We start from the raw sequence: 21,766 nt of genomic DNA, 5'->3' as shown, positions 1-21,766 counted from the left end.
GTATGTTAGCACAGCTGAAAACAGTTTGGCTGATTAGAGAAGCTATAAAACTGACCTTCCTTTGAGCTAGTTGAGAATCTGAAGCATTACATTTGTTGGTTCCATTAAACTCTCAAAATGGCCAGAAAAAAAGAACTTTCATGTGAAACTCTACAGTCTATTCTTGTTCTTAGAAACGAAGACTATTCCATGCGAGAAATTGACAAGAAATTGAAGATTTCCTACAACGGTGTGTACTACTCCCTTCAGAGGAGAGCACAAACAGGCTCTAACCAGAGTAGAAAGAGAAGTGGGAGGCCCCGCTGCACAACTGAGCAACAAGACAAGTACATTAGAGTCTGTAGTTTGAGAAATTGTCACCTCACAGGTCCTCAACTGGCAGCTTCATTAAATAGTACACGCAAAACGCCAGTATCAACGTCTACAGTGAAGAGGCGACTCCGGGATGCTGGCCTTCAGGGCAGAGTGGTAAAGAAAAAGCCATATCTGAGACTGGCTAATAAAAGGAAAAGATTAATATGGGCAAAAGAACACAGACATTGGACAGAGGAAGATTGGAAAAAAGTGTTATGAACAGACGAATCCAAGTGTGAGGTGTTTGGATCACACAGAACATTTGTGAGACGCAGAACAACTGAAAAGATGCTGGAAGAGTGCCTGACGCCATCTGTCAAGCATGGTGGAGGTAATGTGATGTCTGGGGTTGCTTTGGTGATTGTGGAGATTTGCACAAGGTAAAAGGGATTTTGAATAAGGAAGGCTATCACTCCATTTTGCATCGCCATACCCTGTGGACAGTGCTTGATTGGAGCCAATTTCATCCTACAACGGGTCAATGATCCAAAGCACACCTCCAAATTATGCAAGAACTATTTAGGGAAGAAGCAGATAGCTGGTATTCTATCTGTAATGGAGTGGCCAGCGCAGTCACCAGATCTCAACCCCATTGAGCTGTTGTGGGAGCAGCTTGACCGTATGGTACGCATGCCAATGGTCTGCAATGCTGGACTTGCTGCAAAGGGAGCATTCTTTGACGAAAGAAAAATTTGAAGGAGAAAATTATTATTTCAAATAAAAATCTTTTTTTCCAACCTTGTCAATGTCTGGACGAGATCTTAAATTAATTTGGCAACTCATTTGATTAATAAAAGTATGAGTTTTCATAGAAAACACAGTTGTCTGGGTGACCCCAAACTTTTGAACGGTAGTGTATATACATATATATACACACACACACGTAATTATCCCTTGATTAGAAGATTCACTGACAAAATGATAAAACTAAACTTTATTAATTCCAAATGTAAAACTATAATTCACTCCCTGAAGGTTAGTCAGAAGGTGACTATTAGAAAAAACATGTACCCCACATCTCAGCATATAGGGTAAGGTGACGTATACACACTCACTCTCCAAGCCTCACATTTCTACGGGTTTCATCGTCCTCACCAAAGGCGACTCATGAGGAGATTATTTATTATTGATCTATATTCAAGCAGGACTAGATGAAGAAAACCCTAAAATCATGTTATCTTAAACAGTCAGAAAGCTAGCCACATATTGTCAGATCCCAGACCTCAAACTATATACTGTGTAAGTTTATAAGCCCCTCCAGTGTCAGGAATAGATAGTATGTGATAATACCGTATATACCGCTCAGGGAACACTTACCTTTCAGAGATAATTTCCATATTCATACTAAATAATGGCACAGATCTCCCAGACATTATGACTGCACATATCCCTAGTCTTTATAACGATATTGCACTCATTCCCTTCCAGACCGCAGCATGGCCATTAGTTAGAGGCTGCTAATGATCTTTGGAGCAGGTACGTTTTCCCTGAGTGGTACATATTGGGCCGTCTGAAGACTGAGTTTAGTCTAGGACAATTTGTCTGCACTACTAATTAACAGCAGTTACATTACCAAACTAGGGCAGTCCCTATAGGAGAAAACACAAGAATGATACTGTATTGTCACATACTATCTATTCCTGACACTGGAGGGGCTTATAAACTTACACAGTATATAGTCTGAGGTCTGGGATCTGCCAATATGGGGCTAGTTTTCTGACTGTTTCGGATAACATGATACATGATTTTAGTTTTTTGTCTAGTCTCTCTTGAATATAGGTCAATATTAAATAGTCTCCTGATGAGTCGCCTTTGGTGAGGACGATGAAACCCGTAGAAATGAGAGGCTTGGAAATGTGGATATGTTTTGTCTATTAAGCTATGTGCACATGGTGCGTATTCTGCTTTGGAATTTTCCACGCAAAATTTACTAAATCCGCAGGTCAAATGACCTGCATTTTTCCTGCAGATTTAGTGCATTTTTTGTGCGATTTTACTGCATATTTTGTGCGGTTTTCCCCTGCGGTTTTCCACCTGCAGATTTCTAGAATGGAGCAGGTGGAAAACTGCAGCAAACCGGCACAAAAGAAGTGACATGCTGCATTTTTCATTCCACACCAAATCTGCACGGAAAAAAACGCAGCATGTGCACTGCGGATTTTGTTTTACATAGCCTTTAATGCTACTGTACATCACATGCAGTTCTGCTGCGAATCCGCAGGGCCAAATGCGCTGTGGATCTGCAGCAGAATTCGCACCATGTGCACATAGCCTCAATCACCTTCTGACTAACCTTCAAGGGGTGAATTATTTGTATAATTTTACATTTGAAATTAATAAAGTTTAGTTTTATCCTTTTGTCAGCAAACATGAGGAATGACAAGAGACAACCTATTTAAGAAGATTCAATTTTGGTTAAAACTATTCCAACATTATGAACAAAAAAAAGGCTTCTCCCCTATGTGACATCTCTGATGTTTATTAACAGTTGATTTCCAAGTAAAATATTTCCTACATTAAGAAAATGAAAAAGGTTTCTCCCCTGTGTGACTGCTGTGATGCTTAACAAAATATGATTTGTGCGCAAAATATTTCCCACATTCTGAACAGGAAAAAGGTTTCTCCCCTGTGTGGGTTCTATGGTGAATAACCAAATTTAATTTCCGGTTAAAACATTTCCCACATTCTGAACAGGAAAAAGGCTTCTCCCCTGTGTGAATTCTCTGGTGATTAACTAAATCAGATTTCTTGTTAAAACATTTCCCACATTCTGTACAAGAAAAAGGCTTCTCCCCTGTGTGGGTTCTATAGTGAGTAACAAAATTTGATTTCTCGTTAAAACATTTCCCACATTCTGAACAGGAAAAAGGCTTCTCCCCTGTGTGGGTTCTTTGATGGCGATCAAGACGTGTTTTCCCTTGAAAACATTTTCCACATTCTGAACATGAAAAAGCTTCTCCCCTGTGTGAGTTCTATGGTGAGAAACAAGCAGTGATTTATGTGCAAAACATTTCCCACATTGTGAACATGAAAAAGGTTTCTCTCCTGCGTGAGTTATTTGGTGTGCAACAAGACTCCCTTTTTGGTTAAAACATTTTCCACATTCTGGACAGGAAAAAGGCTTTTCCCCTGCGTGAGTTTTTTGGTGTTGAACAAGATTCCCTTTCTGGTTAAAACATTTTCCACATTCTGAACAGGAAAAAGGCTTCTCCCCTGTGTGAGTTCTTTGGTGCTTAACAAGATTCCCTTTCTGGTTAAAACATTTTCCACATTCTGAACATGAAAAAGGCTTCTGCCCTGTGTGCGTTCTATGGTGTGTAGCACAAAGTGATTTCTTGTTAAAACATTTCCCACATTCTGAACATGAGTATGACTTCTTTGCTTTAGGAGCAGTTTGTTTTGTAATGCCTCTTTTGTGACTTTGATTTTCCTTAGTAGTCAGTAATGAATCAGAAGATGGGACCTGTTTCATAGGATCAGATGACAGATCTTTGCTGTGAATGGATGATGGTATATCTGGAGTAATAGAAATCACTTCAGTTGTATCTTGTAGGATCTTAAGATCATCAAATTTAAAAATTGAAGATGTCAGCTGTCCCTCTGATCTCCTGGTACAGTCATCTAAGATAAAAAAAAAAAACATTTTTTTTAAATAAAATATCCTTGAGTTTTATATTTTTGATCATTTCTACTTAAACTGTACATAAAAATGGCAAGCTATGTAAAAAACTTTAATTATTTACCAAGACAATGACAGTTCACAGTCTAATAGAAAACCTTGTTGGATGAGCCAGTAGTGTGTGGTGTTCAACTGTTTGTTCATTCTGCCTCCCAAATATCAAATAAAAAGAAATCAATCAATGATATGTAGGCGAAAATAATACCAATTTTCATCTCACAAAAAACAAGTCCCCACTCAGGTCCATCATCTGTCAATGGAAAAACAGATAAGGCATGTGATGTACAATGTCTGTGAGGTATGGGGTTTTGTCCACAAAATATGATGTTTTCTGTTGTAACTTTCCAGAAAGATCCGGCAGATATGACAATCCAGGCTGCTAGCTCTGCAGCTTCATTCCTCCTCCCTTCACACACACACAGAGCAGTGCCACCCCCCCTCCTCTACAGCCTGTGTTCGCACTAGTAATAGGAGACCCCCCTGCTGTTACAACCATTTGTTTCCTTCTCTCCTCTTCAGAGCGGGAAAAACTTCTTTGTTTGAAACGAATAAAACTATGAGAGACTATACCATAAGAACCAAATACCCTAGAGATATGAAAATCACATTTTTGTAATCCGGACGGTCACAGCGTCGCTACCGTGGTTCTGGCGAAGCGTAATCCTTTCAGAACCTGAGATATGTGTTCCAGCTAAACGGTGTATCAGAACTACTGTATATTTGGTCTTGAATTATTGTACTCAACAAATCACAACCAATGATGCCCTATATGTGTCTGTGCGGGCTGCCCCCACGGAGTTATGATTAGTATAAGTTTTCTAGTGTAATTCTACATCCAAAAGAGAGAGGTGGGATTAACCCAGCATGCATCTCTCCGTGATGTCACATAGCAAGTCTTTAAAGCATTTCCTGGACAAAACCAGAGCAGAACAGCTCAAGTCGTCGTGCTAGAAAGACCCAGATGAGCGGAGAAGTGCAGCTCCGCCTCCACCCACCTTAGCCGCATGGTCTGCCTAACAACAATATGGAACCGTGAGTATAATCTCTTTGTTTTCTCCACTTTTATTTTATACCTGTACTGTACATATTTTATGTCTCAATTTTATAGCAACTTTTATCTGTAATCACTGTCCTCTTTCGGAAAATAAATGAAATAATTATTTAGATCTGTCTCTATGCTCTAAGACTCGAACTATACGCCTTTGATAGATAATGGCTACTAATTCAAGGGGTTTGCCACGGACCCTCTTAATTTAACACTGTGAATTAAGTAACCGTGACTGGTGGCAGCGCGTTGTGCACGGCTATTGCGGCTTGCTGGCAGTCTAGAAGGGTCTTATAGAGCTGAATAAGGGTCTGCGGCACCAGCATTCATAATTCCCTTACTGCAGAAGCCTAATTGCCGGTTCACAACAGGCAGCCCGTCCGGCGACCAATTATCCTAGGTGCAGTTCCCTGACTGACCTGAGGGTAAGGGGGGCGCCGGAGAGCTGCAAGTTCAAAAGTGGAACTGAGAAAGTGGGATATACATAAATCCCCGCAGTACTTGGAAGATTGATAGCAGTGGTGGGGCATCCAAATTAAACTCCCCCCTGCGGCAAATTGTAGAGCGAGATTAGCTTGCTGGATATTTTTGGTCACATGGTGCCAGTGTTGGGATAACTAAGATAAGCCCCACTGCGCCTGTGATAGCCGTGTGCCGGCATTGTGTCACGCCCCTCCGTCCGCTGATACACCGGTGTCAGTGGTGGGATTGTGACAGTGGTGACACAGGGTCCGCTGTCTGTCGCGTTTTGGTGGCAGCGGGACCCCCGTTAGTGTCACCCGTAAGTGGATGAACGGCGGTGGGCTGTTCGTCACATATTGGTGGCAGAGCGGTGGGATAATCCTAGAGCATTAGTGACTTGGTTTGAGCAATCATTCCTCTCACTAAAGACCTGCACGGTTCCTGCGGGAATCCTGCATCATAGGTTTTGGAGAACAGACTCAGTGGTTACTAGTCCTGAGACATTAGTGTGTACTTGCAAGTATTCCCTCCCTTTTTCTCCGTTTTTCTTTTCTGTCTTTTATTTGGCAACCATGGCTACGATGGGAGCAGAGTGGTATAAGCAGCATAACAAGGCATCTCTTATTGCCCTCTGCGGGGTGTGGCGGATCGACACCACGAACAAAAAACAAAGCCCAAATGATCGCGGCTCTGGTGCAACGGGAAAACGACCAGAGCCCAGTGAACGCAGAAGTGGGCTCAAGTAACAATGGGGCTGCAGCAGAGGCTCCACTCATGAGCGCTGGCCCCACATTCAACCATAACGGGGTGGACCCCTATCTGCAAATGGCCTTGGACGAACTCCCTGCCGAAGACAGTGAGGGTCGTCTGACACTGATCCGGCAATATCGGCAGGAGGCCCAGGCCGAGCGTCAAGCCCAGGCTGAGAGAGCCGAACGTGAGCGTCAATCCCAGGCTGAGAGAGCTGAGCGCCATGCAGAAGCTCAGAGGGCCCATGAGCTGGAGATGCTCCAGCGGGGGTGGAATGCCCCCCACAGCCCGAACCAGTGAGCCCAGCAGCGTCCAGACTCCTAAACCCCGGACAGAGCATTTTCCCGTGATGGAAAAGGACGGGGACTTGGACACGTTTCTGCGAGCCTTTGAGAAAGCCTGCAGACAGTACAGACTGCCCGAAGACCAATGGGCCAGGTACTTGACCCCAGGGCTAAAAGGCAAAGCTCTGGAGGCGTTTGCTTCTCTTCCGCAAGCGCATGATGATGACTATCGCGCCATAAAAGAGGCGCTGATCGCCAAATATCGGCTGACACCTGAGGTATACCGAAAGAAGTTCCGACACCTCCAACGTGGCCCACATGATAGCTACAGTGATGTGGTGCAAGGACTCAGGACCCACTTTGACCAGTGGATCCATGGACTGTCCGTTGAAACCTTTGAGCAGCTACGGGACCTGATGATCAAAGACCAGTTCCTGCATCTCTGCCCAGCTGAGGTCCGACAGTTCATCCTGGACCGCGAACCAACGAACGCGGACAAAGCGGCGCAGATCGCCGACAACCACGAGGCCAACCGGAAGCCCGAGACGCGGAGGCCAGTCGCCACCAGCTGGAAAGGGGGTAAGCCAGCAACCAACCCCAATGCCCCAGCTAGCCGTCCCTCCGGAGGCCCTGTCCCTGTTGCCAACAACAGGCCGGCTACTGACAGTCGCCTGTGTCACCACTGCCAGCGGCCTGGTCACTTCTTTTACGCCTGTCCGAACAGGCCGAAGAACCCCCCAGCCAAGGCCCCCGGGCCCAACGCCTCTGTTCTTTTGGTGGGAGGTGTGGTTGGGAGGGCTGACAACAACGTTCAACTTGTTCAGGTGGGGGCCCGTCTTGCTACAGGCCTCAAGGACACCGGGGCTGAACGAACCCTCATCCGTCCTGGACTGGCGGCCCCTGAAGAGTTTGTTGAGGGGAAAACCCTGACTGTCACCGGGATTGGAGGCACCCGTTGTCCTTTGCCAGTGGCACGAGTTTATCTCGATTGGGGTGCTGGGAGCGGGTTGAGGGAGGTGGGAGTGTCTGAAAACCTGCCCACTGATGTTTTATTGGGGACTGACTTGGGGCGGATGGTTGCATACTACGTCAGGAGTGGTACTGTGCAGTGCATATATGCAGAACAGGAGTGGTGCTGTGCAGTGCATATATGCAGGACAGGAGTGGTACTGTGCAGTGTATATATACAGGACAGGAGTGGTACTGTGCAGTTGCGACGCCTCCTGTCTGATTTCACGGTAGGTCTAGAGGGAGTAGTCCTGCTGCCTAAGGCTACTTCTGTGACTATTTTTACCGTGACAGTTTCGCTGTTATTCTGTGTCCCCGAACAGACGTAGCGTGTCACTTTATTCTTTTCCCTGCAGCTCTGTGAGCATAACAGAGCTCTCTTCTGTGCACTTAGAGTGCAGTTAACCCCGTGCACATTACCGCCATAGTGCTCTGCCTCTCTAGCAGCGGTTATATCACCTGGCGCACGGTGGACCCCGGGCGGCGAACACGTTTATTTATATTTTTTTAAGCGTGTACCGCCGCCGTAACATAATACTAGCGCCAGGGTCTGGCTAGAGATGGCAGATCAGAAGCAGCTGTTACAGCTTGTGCGTCAGCTCGAGGCTCGTCTTGCTACCCTTGAGAGGTCTCTCGCAGCTGCGCAGGCCACAGATGCTGCCGTCCAGGCACTTACGGACGCGGTAGGGCGTATGTCCATGTCCACCCTTGCGCCGACAGTTACCCGCCTCCCGTTGCCCGATAAATATGCAGGGGATGGAGTCCCTCCTCCATCAGCGGACCCGGGTGCATCTGTAGGAGATGGTCGCGAGCATTTGATGTCGCTGGTTCGTTCGTCGGTGACTTCGTCTACGTGGCAAGCCTATGATGCCGTTAGACCGACTGTCTGGTTACTAGGACACTCCTACATATTTTGAGCAGCACAGCGAGCTGAATGCCGCCCTGGGGGGAGGCATCTAGGTTTCCGTGACGTGGCCTTCATGTGGAGAGGCATCAGGGGCTTGCAATGGCCGCAAGTTCTACCGGAAGTGGTATCGATTGCAAGAGGAGCCAGGGGTCCTATAATTTTGGATTCTGCACGCGGGGGGAATGATCTATGATCGTACAGGTGGCAGAGCTCACAATGATGCGGGCTGATATGGAACGTTTCCATGTTTTTTTTTTTTCAAGAATTGGTGCTAGTCTGGTCTGAGATTGTCCCGAGGGCGGCGTGGCAAGGAGCTAGGGATGGTATTGCCGTTGAGCGCACTAGGAGGACCATACACGCCTGTATTTCTAAGATGGTGCGTGAGAGGTTAGGTTGTTAGACACAGACAACTGGAAGGGGATAATGCTGCTTTATTGAGACCTGACGGGGTGCACTTGAACAATATCGGGCTCGATATCTTATCCGGTCTCCAAGATGGCATAGAGCAGGCATTGCTACTGATGGGTGGGGGTCGGAGTCCTGTTTGAGAAACAGGATCCTCCGTGGCGGTGGAGAAGTAATGGCACATAAGTTACGGCTTGCTGGCTGACTTGCCTGCGAATATGGAGTAGGGCATTAGGCAGCGAGCGCGTTTTTAAGAAAGCTAAGTGCCTTTTCAAATGGTTGGTAAGAAAACATTTAATAAAGCTGTGACCGACCTTCACCCATCACTTGGTCTCTGAGTTTTGATTTGTATGGTTAAGTGGGGCTGAGGAAATGCGCCAAGGGGTTGTTTAGCCCTATGTCAACACAGTCATACAGGAGGAGAGGTACTGTGCAGTATATACATATACAGGAGTGGTACTGTGCAGTGTATATATACAGGAGGAGTGGTACTGTGCAGTATATACATATACAGGAGTGGTACTGTGCAGTGTATATATACAGGAGGAGTGGTACTGTGCAGTACATATACAGGAGTGGTACTCTGCAGTGTGTATATATACAGGAGGAGTGGTACTGTGCAGTATATACATATACAGGAGTGGTACTGTGCAGTGTATATACACAGGAGGAGTGGTACTGTGCAGAGTATATATAAAGGAGGAGTGGTACTGTGCGGTATATACATATACAGGAGTGGTACTGTGCAGTGTATATATACAGGACAGGAGGAGTGGTACTGTGCAGTGTGTATATATACAGGAGGAGTGGTACTGTGCAGTGTGTATATACAGGAGGAGTGGTACTTTGCAGTGAATATATACAGGACTGGAGTGGTACTGTGCAGTGTATATATACAGGACAGGAGGAGTGGTACTGTGAAGTGTGTATATATATATATATATACAGGAGTGGTACTGTGCAGTGTGTATATACAGGAGGAGTGGTACTGTGCAGTGTATATATACAGGACAGAAGGAGTGGTACTGCGCAGTATATATATACAGGAGGAGTGGTACTGTGCAGTGTATATATACAGGAATGGTACTGTGCAGTGTATATATACAGGAGGAGTGGTACTGTGCAGTGTGTATATACAGGAGGAGTGGTACTGTGCAGTGTATATATATACAGGAGGAGTGGTACTGTGCAGTGTGTATATACAGGAGGAGTGGTACTGTGCAGTGTATATATACAGGACAGGAGGAGTGGTACTGTGCAGCGTATATATACAGGACAGGAGTAGTGGTACTGTGCAATGTATATATACAGGAGTGGTACTGTGCAGTGTATATATACAGGAGGAGCGGTAATGTGCAGTGTATATATACAGGAGGAGTGGTACTGTGCAGTGTATATATACAGGAGGAGTGGTACTGTGCAGTGCATATATACAGGAGGAGTGGTACTGTGCAGTGTATATATACAGGAGGAGTGGTACTGTGCAGTGCATATATACAGGAGGAGTGGTACTGTGCAGTGCATATATATACAGGGCAGGAGTAGTACTGTGCAGTGTGTATATGCAGGACAGGAGTGGTACTGTGCAGTGTATATATACAGGACAGGAGTGGTGCAGTGCATATATGCAGGACAGGAGTGGTACTGTGCAGTGCATATATGCAGGACAGGAGTGGTACTGTGCAGTGCATATATACAGGACAGGAGTGGTACTGTGCAGTGCATATATACAGGACAGGAGTGGTACTGTGCAGTGCATATATGCAGGAGGAGGGGTACTGTGCAGTGTATATATAGGAGTGGTACTGTGGAGTGTATATATACAGGAGTGGTACTGTGCAGTGTATATATAGGAGTGGTACTGTGCAGTGTATATATACAGGAAAGGAGTGATGTCGTGCAGTGTATATATACAGGATTGGTACTGTGCAGTGCATATATACAGGACTGGAGTGGTACTGTGGAGTGTATATATACAGGAGTGGTACTGTGGAGTGTATATATACAGGAGTGGTACTGTGCAGTGTATATATACAGGATTGGTACTGTGCAGCGTATATACACAGGACAGGAGTAGTGGTACTGTGCAGTGTATATATATAGGAGTGGTACTGTGCGGTGCATATATACGGGACAGGAGGAGAGGTACTGTGCAGTGCATATATACAGGACAGGAGTGGTACTGTGCAGTGTATATATACAGGAGTGGCGCTGTGCAGTGTATAGATAAAGGAGGAGTGGTACTGTGCAGTGTACATATGCAGGACAGGAGTGGTACTGTGCAGTGTATATATACAGGACAGGAGTGGTGCTGTGCAGTGTATATATACAGGAGTGGTACTGTGCAGTGTATATATACAGGAGGAGTGGTACTGTGGAGTGTATATATACAGGACAGGAGTGGTGCTGTGCAGTGTATATATACATCACAGGAGGAGTGGTGCTGTGCAGTGTATATATGCAGGACAGGAGTGGTACTGTGCAGTGTATATATACAGGAGTGGGACTGTGCAGTGTATATAGACAGGAGTGGTACTGTGCAGTGTATATATACAGGACATGAGTGGTACTGTGCAGTGCATATATGCAGGACAGGAGGAATGGTGCTGTGCAGTGTATATATACAGGACAGGAGTGGTACTGTGCAGTGTATATATACAGGACAGGAGTGGTACTGTGCAGTGTATATACAGGAGTGGTGCTGTGCAATGTATATATGCAGGAGTGGTACTGTGCAGTGTGCATATGCAGGACAGGAGTGGGACTGTGCAGTGTATATAGACAGGAGTGGGACTGTGCAGTGTATATAGACAGGAGTGGGACTGTGCAGTGTATATAGACAGGAGTGGTACTGTGCAGTGTATATATATACAGGGCATGAGTGGTGCAGTGCATATATGCAGGACAGGAGGAGTGGTGCTGTGCAGTGTATATATACAGGACACGAGTGGTACTGTGCAGTGTATATATACAGGAGGATGGGGTACTGTGCAGTGTATATATAGGAGGAGTGGTGCTGTGCATTGTATATATACAGGAGGAGTGGTACTGTGCAGTGTGTATATATACAGGACAGGAGTGGTACTGTGCAGTGTATATATACAGGAGTGGGACTGTGCAGTGTGTATAGACAGGAGTGGTACTGTGCAGTGTATATATACAGGAGGAGTGGTACTGTGCAGTGCATATATACAGGACAGGAGGAGTGGTACTGTGCAGTGTATATATACAGGAGGAGTGGTACTGTGCTGTGTGTATATGCAGGACAGGAGTGGTACTGTGCAGTGTGTATATACAGGACAGGAGTGGTGCTGTGCAGTGTATATATACAGGACAGGAGGAGTGGTGCTGTGCAGTGTATATATACAGGACAGGAGTGGTACTGTGCAGTGTATATATACAGGACAGGAGGAGTGGTGCTGTGCAGTGTATGTATACAGGACAGGAGGAGTGGTGCTGTGGAGTGTATATATACAGGACAGGAGTGGTACTGTGCAGTGTATATACAGGAGTGGTACTGCGCAGTGTATATATACAGGACACGAGTGGTACTGTGCAGTGTATATATACAGGAGGATGGGGTACTGTGCAGTGTATATATAGGAGGAGTGGTGCTGTGCATTGTATATATACAGGAGGAGTGGTACTGTGCAGTGTGTATATATACAGGACAGGAGTGGTACTGTGCAGTGTATATATACAGGAGTGGGACTGTGCAGTGTGTATAGACAGGAGTGGTACTGTGCAGTGTATATATACAGGAGGAGTGGTACTGTGCAGTGCATATATACAGGACAGGAGGAGTGGTACTGTGCAGTGTATATATACAGGAGGAGTGGTACTGTGCTGTGTGTATATGCAGGACAGGAGTGGTACTGTGCAGTGTGTATATACAGGACAGGAGTGGTGCTGTGCAGTGTATATATACAGGACAGGAGGAGTGGTGCTGTGCAGTGTATATATACAGGACAGGAGTGGTACTGTGCAGTGTATATATACAGGACAGGAGGAGTGGTGCTGTGCAGTGTATGTATACAGGACAGGAGGAGTGGTGCTGTGGAGTGTATATATACAGGACAGGAGTGGTACTGTGCAGTGTATATACAGGAGTGGTACTGCGCAGTGTATATATATACAGGAGGAGTGGTACTGTGCAGTGCATATATATACAGGACAGGAGGAGTGGTACTGTGCAGTGTGTATATGCAGGACAGGAGTGGTACTGTGCAGTGTATATATACAGGACAGGAGTGGTGCTGTGCAGTGTAAATATACAGGACAGGAGTGGTACTGTGCAGTGCATATATACAGGCCAGGAGGAGTGGTGCTGTGCAGTGTATATATACAGGACAGGAGGAGTGGTACTGTGCAGTGTATATATACAGGAGGAGTGGTACTGTGCAGTGCATATATACAGGACAGGAGGAGTGGTACTGTGCAGTGTATATATACAGGAGGAGTTGTACTGTGCAGTGTGTATATGCAGGATAGGAGTGGTACTATGCAGTGTGTATATACAGGACACGAGTGGTACTGTGCAGTGTATATATACAGGATAGGAGGAGTGGTGCTGTGCAGTGTATATATACAGGAGTTGGACTGTGCCGTGTATATAGACAGGAGTGGTACTGTGCAGTGTATATATACAGGACAGGAGTGGTACTGTGCAGTGCATATATGCAGGACAGGAGTGGTACTGTGCAGTGTATATATACAGGACAGGAGTGGTACTGTGCAGTGTATATATACAGGACAGGAGTGGTACTGTGCAGTGCATATATGCAGGAGGAGGGGTACTGTGCAGTGTATATATAGGAGTGGTACTGTGCAGTGTATATATACAGGAAAGGAGGAGTGATGTTGTGCAGTGTATATATACAGGATTGGTACTGTGCAGTGTATACTGTATATACAGGAAAGGAGGAGTGATGTCGTGCAGTGTATATATACAGGATTGGTACTGTGCAGTGCATATATACAGGACTGGAGTGGTACTGTGGAGTGTATATATACAGGAGTGGTACTGTGCAGTGTATATATACAGGATTGGTACTGTGCAGCGTATATACACAGGACAGGAGTAGTGGTACTGTGCAGTGTATATATATAGGAGTGGTACTGTGCGGTGCATATATACGGGACAGGAGGAGAGGTGCAGTGCATATATACAGGACAGGAGTGGTACTGTGCAGTGTATATATACAGGAGTGGCGCTGTGCAGTGTATAGATAAAGGAGGAGTGGTACTGTGCAGTGTACATATCCAGGACAGGAGTGGTACTGTGCAGTGTATATATACAGGACAGGAGTGGTACTGTGCAGTGCATATATACAGGACAGGAGGTGTGGTGCTGTTCAGTGTATATATACAGGACAGGAGTGGTACTGTGCAGTGTATATATACAGGACAGGAGTGGTACTGTGCAGTGTATATAGACAGGAGTGGTACTGTGCAGTGTATATAGACAGGACAGGAGTGGTGCTGTGCAGTGTATATATAGATCACAGGAGGAGTGGTGCTGTGCAGTGTATATATGCAGGACAGGAGTGGGACTGTGCAGTGTATATAGACAGGAGTGGTACTGTGCAGTGTATATATACAGGACATAGGTGGTACTGTGCAGTGCATATATGCAGGACAGGAGGAGTGGTGCTTTTCAGTGTATATATACAGGACAGGAGTGGTACTGTGCAGTGTATATATACAGGACAGGAGTGGTACTGTGCAGTGTATATACAGGAGTGGTGCTGTGCAATGTATATATGCAGGAGTGGTACTGTGCAGTGTGTATATGCAGGACAGGAGTGGGACTGTGCAGTGTATATATACAGGAGTGGGACTGTGCAGTGTATATAGACAGGAGTGGTACTGTGCAGTGTATATATATACAGGGCATGAGTGGTACTGTGCAGTGCATATATGCAGGACAGGAGGAGTGGTGCTGTGCAGTGTATATATACAGGACACGAGTGGTACTGTGCAGTGTATACAGGAGGAGGGGTACTGTGCAGTGTATATATAGGAGTGGTGCTGTGCAGTGTATATATACAGGAGGAGTGGTACTGTGCAGTGTATATATACAGGACAGGAGTGGTACTGTGCAGTGTATATATACAGGACAGGAGTGGTACTGTGCAGTGTATATATACAGGAGTGGGACTGTGCAGTGTGTAAAGACAGGAGTGGTACTGTGCAGTGTATATATACAGGAGGAGTGGTACTGTGCAGTGCATATATACAGGACAGGAGGAGTGGTACTGTGCAGTGTATATATACAGGAGGAGTGGTACTGTGCTGTATGTATATGCAGGACAGGAGTGGTACTGTGCAGTGTGTATATACAGGACAGGAGTGGTGCTGTGCAGTGTATATATACAGGACAGGAGGAGTAGTGCTGTGCAGTGTATATATACAGGACAGGAGTGGTACTGTGCAGTGTATATATACAGGACAGGAGGAGTGGTGCTGTGCAGTGTATGTATACAGGACAGGAGGAGTGGTGCTGTGGAGTGTATATATACAGGACAGGAGTGGTACTGTGCAGTGTATATACAGGAGTGGTACTGTGCAGTGTATATATACAGGAGGAGTGGTACTGTGTAGTGCATATATATACAGGACAGGAGGAGTGGTACTGTGCAGTGTGTATATGCAGGACAGGAGTGGTACTGTGCAGTGTATATATACAGGACAGGAGTGGTGCTGTGCAGTGTAAATATACAGGACAGGAGTGGTACTGTGCAGTGCATATTTACAGGCCAGGAGGAGTGGTGCTGTGCAGTGTATATATACAGGACAGGAGGAGTGGTACTGTGCAGTGTATATATACAGGAGGAGTGGTACTGTGCAGTGCATATATACAGGACAGGAGGAGTGGTACTGTGCAGTGTATATATACAGGACAGGAGTGGTGCTGTGCAGTGTATATATACATGACAGGAGTGGTGCTGTGCAGTGTATATATACATGACAGGAGTGGTGCTGTGCAGTGTATATATACATCACAGGAGTGGTGCTGTGCAGTGTATATATACATCACAGGAGGAGTGGTGCTGTGCAGTGTATATATACAGGACACGAGTGGTACTGTGCAGTGTATACAGGAGGAGGGGTACTGTGCAGTGTATATATGAGTGGTGCTGTGCAGTGTATATATACAGGAGGAGTGGTACTGTGCAGTGTATATATACAGGACAGGAGTGGTACTGTGCAGTGTGTAAAGACAGGAGTGGTACTGTGCAGTGTATATATACAGGAGGAGTGGTACTGTGCAGTGCATATATACAGGACAGGAGGAGTGGTACTGTGCAGTGTATATATACAGGAGGAGTGGTACGGTGCTGTATGTATATGCAGGACAGGAGTGGTACTGTGCAGTGTGTATATACAGGACATGAGTGGTGCTGTGCAGTGTATATATACAGGACAGGAGGAGTAGTGCTGTGCAGTGTATATATACAGGACAGGAGTGGTACTGTGCAGTGTATATATACAGGACAGAAGGAGTGGTGCTGTGCAGTGTATGTATACAGGACAGGAGGAGTGGTGCTGTGGAGTGTATATATACAGGACAGGAGTGGTACTGTGCAGTGTATATACAGGAGTGGTACTGTGCAGTGTATATATACAGGAGGAGTGGTACTGTGCAGTGCATATATATACAGGACAGGAGGAGTGGTACTGTGCAGTGTGTATATGCAGGACAGGAGTGGTACTGTGCAGTGTATATATACAGGACAGGAGTGGTGCTGTGCAGTGTAAATATACAGGACAGGAGTGGTACTGTGCAGTGCATATTTACAGGCCAGGAGGAGTGGTGCTGTGCAGTGTATATATACAGGACAGGAGGAGTGGTACTGTGCAGTGTATATATACAGGAGTGGTACTGTGCAGTGCATATATACAGGACAGGAGTGGTACTGTGCAGTGTATATATACAGGAGGAGTGGTACTGTGCAGTGTATATATACAGGACAGGAGGAGTAGTGCTGTGCAGTGTATATATACAGGACAGGAGTGGTACTGTGCAGTGTATATATACAGGACAGGAGGAGTGGTGCTGTGCAGTGTATGTATACAGGACAGGAGGAGTGGTGCTGTGGAGTGTATATATACAGGACAGGAGTGGTACTGTGCAGTGTATATACAGGAGTGGTACTGTGCAGTGTATATATACAGGAGGAGTGGTACTGTGTAGTGCATATATATACAGGACAGGAGGAGTGGTACTGTGCAGTGTGTATATGCAGGACAGGAGTGGTACTGTGCAGTGTATATATACAGGACAGGAGTGGTGCTGTGCAGTGTAAATATACAGGACAGGAGTGGTGCTGTGCAGTGTATATATACAGGACAGGAGGAGTGGTACTGTGCAGTGTATATATACAGGAGTGGTACTGTGCAGTGCATATATACAGGACAGGAGTGGTACTGTGCAGTGTATATATACAGGAGGAGTGGTACTGTGCAGTGTATATATACAGGAGGAGTGGTACTGTGGAGTGTATATATACAGGAGGAGTGGTACTGTGGAGTGTATATATACAGGAGGAGTGGTACTGTGGAGTGTATATATACAGGACAGGAGTGGTGCTGTGCAGTGTATATATACATCACAGGAGGAGTGGTGCTGTGCAGTGTATATATGCAGGACAGGAGTGGTACTGTGCAGTGCATATTTACAGGCCAGGAGGAGTGGTGCTGTGCAGTGTATATATACAGGACAGGAGGAGTGGTACTGTGCAGTGTATATATACTGGAGGAGTGGTACTGTGCAGTGCATATATACAGGACAGGAGGAGTGGTACTGTGCAGTGTATATATACAGGAGGAGTGGTACTGTGCAGTGTATATATACAGGAGGAGTGGTACTGTGGAGTGTATATATACAGGACAGGAGTGGTGCTGTGCAGTGTATATATACATCACAGGAGGAGTGGTGCTGTGCAGTGTATATATGCAGGACAGGAGTGGTACTGTGCAGTGTATATATACAGGAGTGGGACTGTGCAGTGTATATATACAGGACATGAGTGGTACTGTGCAGTGCATATATGCAGGACAGGAGGAGTGGTGCTGTGCAGTGTATATATACAGGACAGGAGTGGTACTGTGCAGTGTATATATACAGGACAGGAGTGGTACTGTGCAGTGTATATACAGGAGTGGTGCTGTGCAATGTATATATGCAGGAGTGGGACTGTGCAGTGTGTATATGCAGGACAGGAGTGGGACTGTGCAGTGTATATAGACAGGAGTGGGACTGTGCAGTATATATAGACAGGAGTGGTACTGTGCAGTGTATATATACAGGGCATGAGTGGATAGTGCAGTGCATATATGCAGGACAGGAGGAGTGGTGCTGTGCAGTGTATATATACAGGACACGAGTGGTACTGTGCAGTGTATATATACAGGAGGGGTACTGTGCAGTGTATATACAGGAGGAGTGGTGCTGTGCAGTGTATATATACAGGACAGGAGTGGTACTGTGCAGTGCATATATACAGGAGTGGGACTGTGCAGTGTGTATAGACAGGAGGAGTGGTACTGTGCAGTGCATATATACAGGACAGGAGGAGTGGTACTGTGCAGTGTATATATACAGGACAGGAGGAGTGGTGCTGTGGAGTGTATATATACAGGACAGGAGTGGTACTGTGCAGTGTATATATACAGGAAAAGTGGTACTGTGCTGTGTGTATATGCAGGACAGGAGTGGTACTGTGCAGTGTGTATATACAGGACAGGAGGAGTGGTGCTGTGCAGTGTATATATACAGGACAGGAGGAGTGGTGCTGTGCAGTGTATATATACAGGACAGGAGGAGTGGTGCTGTGCAGTGTATATATACAGGACAGGAGGAGTGGTGCTGTGCAGTGTATATATACAGGACAGGAGGAGTGGTGCTGTGGAGTGTATATATACAGGACAGGAGTGGTACTGTGCAGTGTATATACAGGAGTGGTACTGTGCAGTGTATAAATACAGGAGGAGTGGTACTGTGCAGTGTGTATATGCAGGACAGGAGTGGTACTGTGCAGTGTATATATACAGGAGTGGAACTGTGCAGTGTATATAGACAGGAGTGGTACTGTGCAGTGTGTATATATACAGGACAGGAGTGGTACTGTGCAATGCATATATGCAGGACAGGAGTGGTACTGTGCAGTGTATATATACAGGACAGGAGTGGTACTGTGCAGTGCATATATACAGGACAGGAGTGGTACTGTGCAGTGTATATATACACAGGAGGAGTGGTACTGTGCAGTGTATATATACAGGAGGAGTGGTACTGTGCAGTGTATATATACAGGAGGAGTGGTACTGTGGAGTGTATATATACAGGACAGGAGTGGTGCTGTGCAGTGTATATATACATCACAGGAGGAGTGGTGCTGTGCAGTGTATATATGCAGGACAGGAGTGGTACTGTGCAGTGTATATATACAGGAGTGGGACTGTGCAGTGTATATAGACAAGAGTGGTACTGTGCAGTGTATATAGACAGGACATGAGTGGTAGTGTGCAGTGCATATATGCAGGACAGGAGGAGTGGTGCTGTGCAGTGTATATATACAGGACAGGAGTGGTACTGTGCAGTGTATATATACAGGACAGGAGTGGTACTGTGCAGTGTATATACAGGAGTGGTGCTGTGCAATGTATATATGCAGGAGTGGTACTGTGCAGTGTGTATATGCAGGACAGGAGTGGGACTGTGCAGTGTATATAGACAGGAGTGGTACTGTGCAGTGTATATATATATACATGGCATGAGTGGTACTGTGCAGTGCATATATGCAGGACAGGAGGAGTGGTGCTGTGCAGTGTATATATACAAGACACGAGTGGTACTGTGCAGTGTATATATACAGGAGGAGGGGTACTGTGCAGTGTATATAGGAGGAGTGGTGCTGTGCAGTGTATATATACAGGAGGAGTGGTACTGTGCAGTGTATATATACAGGACAGGAGTGGTACTGTGCAGTGTATATATACAGGAGTGGGACTGTGCAGTGTGTATAGACAGGAGTGGTACTGTGCAGTGTATATATACAGGAGGAGTGGTACTGTGCAGTGCATATATACAGGACAGGAGGAGTGGTACTGTGCAGTGTATATATACAGGAGGAGTGGTACTGTGCTGTGTGTATATGCAGGACAGGAGTGGTACTGTGCAGTGTATATATACAGGAGTGGTACTGTGCAGTGCATATATACAGGACAGGAGGAGTGGTACTGTGCAGTGTATATATACAGGAGGAGTGGTACTGTGCTGTGTGTATATGCAGGACAGGAGTGGTACTGTGCAGTTTATATATACAGGACAGGAGTGGTGCTGTGCAGTGTAAATATACAGGACAGGAGTGGTACTGTGCAGTGCATATTTACAGGCCAGGAGGAGTGGTGCTGTGCAGTGTATATATACAGGACAGGAGGAGTGGTACTGTGCAGTGTATATATACAGGAGGAGTGGTACTGTGCAGTGTATATATACAGGACAGGAGGAGTGGTACTGTGCAGTGTATATATACAGGACAGGAGTGGTGCTGTGCAGTGTATATATACATGACAGGAGTGGTGCTGTGCAGTGTATATATACATCACAGGAGTGGTGCTGTGCAGTGTATATATACATCACAGGAGGAGTGGTGCTGTGCAGTGTATATATACAGGACACGAGTGGTACTGTGCAGTGTATACAGGAGGAGGGGTACTGTGCAGTGTATATATGAGTGGTGCTGTGCAGTGTATATATACAGGAGGAGTGGTACTGTGCAGTGTATATATACAGGACAGGAGTGGTACTGTGCAGTGTGTAAAGACAGGAGTGGTACTGTGCAGTGTATATATACAGGAGGAGTGGTACTGTGCAGTGCATATATACAGGACAGGAGGAGTGGTACTGTGCAGTGTATATATACAGGAGGAGTGGTACGGTGCTGTATGTATATGCAGGACAGGAGTGGTACTGTGCAGTGTGTATATACAGGACAGGAGTGGTGCTGTGCAGTGTATATATACAGGACAGGAGGAGTAGTGCTGTGCAGTGTATATATACAGGACAGGAGTGGTACTGTGCAGTGTATATATACAGGACAGAAGGAGTGGTGCTGTGCAGTGTATGTATACAGGACAGGAGGAGTGGTGCTGTGGAGTGTATATATACAGGACAGGAGTGGTACTGTGCAGTGTATATACAGGAGTGGTACTGTGCAGTGTATATATACAGGAGGAGTGGTACTGTGCAGTGCATATATATACAGGACAGGAGGAGTGGTACTGTGCAGTGTGTATATGCAGGACAGGAGTGGTACTGTGCAGTGTATATATACAGGACAGGAGTGGTGCTGTGCAGTGTAAATATACAGGACAGGAGTGGTACTGTGCAGTGCATATTTACAGGCCAGGAGGAGTGGTGCTGTGCAGTGTATATATACAGGACAGGAGGAGTGGTACTGTGCAGTGTATATATACAGGAGTGGTACTGTGCAGTGCATATATACAGGACAGGAGTGGTACTGTGCAGTGTATATATACAGGAGGAGTGGTACTGTGCAGTGTATATATACAGGACAGGAGGAGTAGTGCTGTGCAGTGTATATATACAGGACAGGAGTGGTACTGTGCAGTGTATATATACAGGACAGGAGGAGTGGTGCTGTGCAGTGTATGTATACAGGACAGGAGGAGTGGTGCTGTGGAGTGTATATATACAGGACAGGAGTGGTACTGTGCAGTGTATATACAGGAGTGGTACTGTGCAGTGTATATATACAGGAGGAGTGGTACTGTGTAGTGCATATATATACAGGACAGGAGGAGTGGTACTGTGCAGTGTGTATATGCAGGACAGGAGTGGTACT

At 45.9% G+C, this 21,766-nt stretch overlaps 1 protein-coding gene and 1 long non-coding RNA gene across 2 annotated transcripts in view; one reads left to right on the top strand and one right to left on the bottom strand.

Annotated features, from left to right (window-relative positions):
• LOC141077453 (uncharacterized) overlaps nucleotides 1-21,766 on the top strand; it is a 128,769-nt gene that overhangs the window by 9,475 nt on the left and 97,528 nt on the right. The window lies entirely within an intron of this gene.
• LOC141077452 (uncharacterized) overlaps nucleotides 2,855-21,766 on the bottom strand; it is a 28,068-nt gene continuing 9,156 nt past the window's right edge. Inside the window, exon 2 of the mRNA XM_073564400.1 lies at nucleotides 2,855-3,975. Coding sequence (XP_073420501.1) covers nucleotides 3,089-3,975 — 887 coding nt within the window. The 3' untranslated portion in view covers nucleotides 2,855-3,088. The remainder of the gene's footprint in view (nucleotides 3,976-21,766) is intronic.

The sequence above is a fragment of the Dendrobates tinctorius genome, unplaced genomic scaffold (genome assembly GCF_039654945.1).
Source record: "Dendrobates tinctorius isolate UK_male_01 unplaced genomic scaffold, ASM3965494v1 ptg000452l, whole genome shotgun sequence".
In the NCBI taxonomy this organism is placed as follows: domain Eukaryota; kingdom Metazoa; phylum Chordata; class Amphibia; order Anura; family Dendrobatidae; genus Dendrobates; species Dendrobates tinctorius.
This window is presented reverse-complemented; position numbering and strand designations above follow the sequence as displayed.